The following is a 5,431-nucleotide window of genomic DNA, read 5'->3' on the forward strand; positions in this document are numbered from 1 at the left end:
AGAAAGCTTTCTGCCATTATTAGAATTAGTTCACCCCTACCAACGGTAACAACACTAAAGCACTAAAAATCCTGGTGCTAAAATTATAAAGTGCCAACACTGACACTAACACTAAAACCTCCCAGGGTCAGATGAAAGCCAATAGCTTCTTGGTATGGCCTCAAGTTTTGAGTTTTGACTGTTCAGAAGTGCAAAAACTTTTGAACAAAAAATATTGATTTTATACTAGCAGATAGATTACATTTATTTGGGTAATGAATTTCACAAGTATGCCAGCAATTCAAGTAAAGAACTAAATAATAAGCTTTAACATCTCCATGCTCATACACAAGGGAAAACAATGCTTCTGAAATTTCTCTTCCACAAAAGTGGAACAATATTTCCCAGAATGAATCCATTTCCATCCTTTAGGATCACTGCTTTCTTTCCAGGACACAGAGTATAGCGATCTGACATCGCCTGGCTTGAACTATGCTAGCTACAAAACACATGCAGAGATTTTTTAATAGAGCTGTTTGGCCAGTAGTTTTGAAGGTTAACCATGCTACTCCAAATCCAGAGAGTAGGATTCCTCAAAATTTATAACTGCTGGCCATACTCCGGACATATACACAATCTTACCAGTGTTAATCATTCCTAGATATGTTTTCAGGACCTGGTGTCATTGTAAAAGCTGTGTTTGGAAACAATTAGAAAATTCTGAAGGGGACTAAGAATGCCCATCTTTTCCCCAGTGATGTACACAAGCACGCACTCAGTAAATCAAGGTCAAGAGAACTAATAAAAAAAAATTTTGTTTTTTTCTTTACACAATTAATCTTCATTTTAATTGTTCTCTTCAAAATTTACAAAAGACCTAAACATCTCTAATGCTTCAACATCTTTGGAGATCAGATTAAAAATTCAGGTTACCTTATAGATTGGATAAAACTATGCTGTACCTGCAATACAAACAATTCCCCTGAAACTGTTCATCTTATACCATAAGCTTATCTAAGCACCAGAGTATAATCCTGTATGTCCCATTACAACTTGTGATGACTGTTCCTTACACACTTAAGTACACAAACCACATACCTGAAAAGACATTGCAAAGTTTAGCATTCACAGGAAAAAAACTTTGTTTACAGCTATTAGAAGGTCATACCTGAAACAGGTATCACGGGCTGTTCTTCATCAGAAACTGCATGTGGCTTTGTTAAAGGTAATAATCAAAAAGAGAACAAGCTTAGCCCTTTAAACAGAACTATAAAAATAACTAACTATTTTGGCTCTTAATTTTAAGACTGTTGATAAGAAAACAAACTGGCAACAATTTGGGAGCACCAAAAGCAAGGAAAACTTGACTAGAAAAAACAACCAATGCACAGATTGCTAAAACAGAAAGCATTACTCCTTCTTCACTGTGCATGAACTTTCAGCCTGTAAAGATTATCTTAGAGGTCACCTTCACAAAAGATCCCAGGGACCAGCCCCAGTTGCAAGTGCAATTACTAAGATAATGAAGTAATAATATTTATTTAAATTAGAGCAGGTTATCATTATATAAGGAACCTCTTGATATGTAGAGAAGACAAATTCCAAAATAGTGTATATTCATACTGCGATGAAATACATTTTGTACAATATATTCTAAGAAACATAAATGAAGATATTTGCAAAAGGTTTCAAAGGAAGTTGGTCATTCTCATCTGATCATCACATGATGAGTAACAGATGAAAGCCTAAGCACTGATTTTCTTTAAGAAGATAAAGATTTGTTCTGACGAGTTTCAAAAAAAAAAAAAAAAAAAAAAAGAGGAAGCACTATTTCAAGAACTTTCAATTACCCAGGGCATTAACTATTAAATTACTTGACTGCAGAAACACTTAAAAATCACAAAGGACTAGTCACCATATTATCTGTGCTATGTTAGTAGTCACTAATCTTGAATCCTCACCTCCTAGAAGTCACTAAAAATAAGACTCAACACAATCCAGGGAAGGGTGTAAACTATAGTGCCTTCCTTAAGGTGACAGTTTCATTTAGCTGAACGTAAAGATTTTTATTCCCACATAAGTAACTAACATTATACTAAAGTGAAAAACAAAAGCACAGGGCACAAAATTCTGCTCCACTATCTTTTGTTTATACCCCTTTACTTTCCCCAGCCTTCTAAGTTTGGCCATTTAACTCAATTACCTAATTTCTGTACTGTTTACAGATAAACGCATTTAAGGTTTTGCAGTTGTCTTCATACAATAAGGTCAAATTGTGAAAATATTTCAATTAACCTATACAAACTCTTGCCTTAACTAAAATTTGATTTTGATAGTACTATCTCAAAAACTTAATTTAATAAGTTACCACACGGTGGAGAAAATTAGCAACAGCCTAGAAGCTTCTCCCTGTGGACAGCAACTTCAAATTCAATCAATACCCACTATCCATCACACAACTGGTACCTGCCACACCAGAAGGGCTTGATCACAGGCTCACTTGTGATCTTGTTGATCCACTTTACCACTTGTAAAGCATCATCACTCATCAGTCTCACACCAGTTTGAGAATATGTTCACTTAGTACTACCGTCAAAGACAGCTCTCTCCACAAATGCTGAAAGCACTTTCATTCTCACCTGTAAGCTGCAGCCTGCTATCTCTAGCTGTCACACCACATTGTGGGGTCATGCCATGAACCAGGTGAGGAAGATGAATAAACTCTGAAAGTAAAGCACTGCATCCCCTCTTTCCAAAAAGCACCGCAGTAGATCAAAAGTCCAAGCCTTGATCACAGTACAGCCCAAACAGCAGTGTCAGCACAACTACGACAGCAAGCTGCAGGATGCTGAGAAGAGTATCTTCAACTCATACTACTACCACAGGAAACAACAAGCTTCAGCACAGGAGACTGCTTTCTCAACTGACACATGGTTAATCTGTGTGTCAACACGTGGCTATAGGAAATAAAACAGATTTGCCTAAACAACATTTGGGTTTTCAAGTTTGCCTGCAGTATTGGCACTGTTGTGGATAGATACCTAGTAGCAGGATGAAAAAATTAGTCAAAGCTGTTGCTGTTACCACCCCCAGCTACCAGGACCACTCTCCCGTGAAGGTTTGCAGCCTAGTGTGTAATACAATAAACCAAAGTCAGATCAGGTTACCTTAATAAGCTGGACTGAAAACTGCAGTGGCTCAGAGCTGATTCATAAACAGGTCCAATGTCCTTGTCTCACAGTGAAAGTCTGAGGACAGTACCAGCATCAACCATTTAACATGAATCCACTGCCACATGCCTCTTAGGACTCCCAATAAGGTGATTATACACATTATAAACCTTGTACCACCACAGCTAATGTTCAAGGCAACAGCAGAGATAGTCATCACAGGCACTGGGGAAACTGAACATCTTATAATGCTGTATGGCTCCCCTACGGCAAGCAACAGTGCATCCGGCTTGCTAGGCTGTACCTATTCAGCAATTATACAGAGTTCAGTTTTCCAAAGCTATAAAACCAACATTACCAAATCTCCCAAATTTCCCACACCCACCCCCCTTTTTTGAAAGCATCTGCCATTATTTGCTCTTGTGCCATATGCATTTCTGGGTATTTAAATTTTTCCAAGATCAGAGGCAACACCATCTACTTGCAAAAACTTGTAAAATGGAAATGGTTGTCAGGAAGAGCCTCATTCCTTGGACTATCACACTGCATGAGGTCATTGCTGGGCTCAAGAGACTGTATTTAGTCGTGGGAAACAACCTGTCACCCCAGTAGTTAACTGACAGAAATACACTGTCATTGTAACTGCATCAATACTTCCACAACCGAACAGAGTAGTCACAGTGTGGCAACAAATCCGATATGTGACTACTTCACCCTTTCAGGTCACAGAGAAAGTTGTAGGCAATTTTTTTTTTTTAAACAAATGGGAAATCATAACAACATGCTCCCTAAACAGTCTGTTGGATGGTTGGCCTGGCCCATTTCATTTGTGCATTGTTTTCCAGTGGGTGTGCAATCAAACATAAATACAAGAGCACACGCACATACTGTTCTTTTCAATCACTTCTAGCTGATGCTGGAATACCACTCTCAGTGTGAGCAACAGCAATGCCTCAAGTCCCTTATACCTACAGCTAAATTATCAGCTCCTAAATTTCTGCCAGGCCAGACTGCCAGTTCCACCCTAATGTCTTCAAGTAGCTGAACCTCTAACTCAGCCACATGAGCCCAAACATCGATGCCAAGTCCTTCTGGTTCTCTGAACCATGCAAGTGCATGTCTCTCTAGCCAGGCTTTTACAGGCTGAATCCCCAACACCACAACCATCACCTACGTGTCCAGCCCCATGTAGTCTCCCACAACTGGAACTTGCATGTCTCTGGCAGATGAAGCCACCATAGCCTCCCACTTGTCCCTCACAGACAGAGCCCTCCAGCCTCCAGGTCCCCCACAAGCTCATGCTAAAGTTACGCTTCTAGTCGAGCTTAGATACCAGTCACAAAAGACACATCTTTTTCTTGCTGCCTCTTCAGCCTCTAGCCTCAGTTTCTCTCTGTTGATTCCCTTGCAAGCGTCTATAACCTGAACCCAATTTCCTCCATTTCCTACATATTTACCTTCCCCAAGACTTCATAGCTAGGTCACACAAAAGGTGGACACCCAACCCTCCCTCCTCTTGCACGCCACCTTTGCTTTTAAATCCTACGTAACTGTCCACTCCCTGCACACAGGCACATGCCCAACCTCTCTCCCCAGGCCGAGCTCCCCCACACTTGCCAGCGGAGCCCCCAAACCCCCTGTGCCACGGCCACAAAACCCCACCCGTCCCACAGCCCCGCATCGGCTCCAGCCTTCTCTACACCAAAACTCCAACGCAGACGCCCTCGTCGCCTGCCCTGACACGCCGCCCCCCCCCCCCCTCCCCCCCCCCAACTCACAGCCTGCCGCGCCAGCACCCTCCCGCCCCGCTCCCCTCCACACCTCCGCCGGACCTCGACCCCAGCCCCGGCCCGGCCCCACCCCCCCGCCGAGAGGCCGGCCGCGCAGGCCCCCCCCCCGCCACGGCAAAGACCCGGGGCATAAGCCCCGCCGCCGGCCCCCCGAGCTGCCCCCGCCCGACGGAAGGATACTGTCCCGGCTCCAGTAAACGCCTCCGCCCGGCCCGGCGGCCACCTCCGCCATCTTGAAACAACCGCCACTCCCAGAGTGCCCCCACCGCCCCCCAGCGCTCGCCGCCCATTGGCTGCCCGCGCCGGCTTCGCCTTGCCACTGCCGGGGGCCGCCGGGCGCCGCCGGCAGGCGGGAGAGAGGGGCACGCTGGGAGTCGTAGTCCTCCGCGCGCAGGCTGACGAGCGGGCTGCGCTCCCGCAGAACTACCACTCCCGTCAGGCCGCCTCACGCTTCCCGCCCGCCATAGGCTGACCCCAGCGCACCTTGCGGCG

At 44.3% G+C, this 5,431-nt stretch overlaps 1 protein-coding gene across 5 annotated transcripts in view; it reads right to left on the minus strand.

Annotated features, from left to right (window-relative positions):
• Nucleotides 1-5,209, minus strand: part of KIAA1328 (KIAA1328 ortholog) — a 174,383-nt gene extending 169,174 nt beyond the window's left edge. For 2 of the 5 annotated variants that reach the window (XM_075488409.1, XM_075488413.1), the window contains exons 1-2: nt 5,120-5,209; nt 1,148-1,183 (exon numbers count right to left, since the gene is read on the minus strand). In XM_075488409.1, coding sequence (XP_075344524.1) covers nt 1,148-1,183; nt 5,120-5,171 — 88 coding nt within the window. In that variant the 5' untranslated portion in view covers nt 5,172-5,209. Of the gene's footprint in view, nt 1-912; nt 942-1,077; nt 1,184-2,618; nt 2,711-5,119 lie in introns of those variants that run through there. The other 3 variants (XM_075488411.1, XM_075488410.1, XM_075488412.1) reach the window with 3 other exon arrangements.
• Nucleotides 5,210-5,431: the final 222 nt, after the last annotated feature.

The sequence above is a fragment of the Mycteria americana genome, chromosome Z (genome assembly GCF_035582795.1).
Source record: "Mycteria americana isolate JAX WOST 10 ecotype Jacksonville Zoo and Gardens chromosome Z, USCA_MyAme_1.0, whole genome shotgun sequence".
Taxonomy (NCBI): Eukaryota; Metazoa; Chordata; class Aves; order Ciconiiformes; family Ciconiidae; genus Mycteria; species Mycteria americana.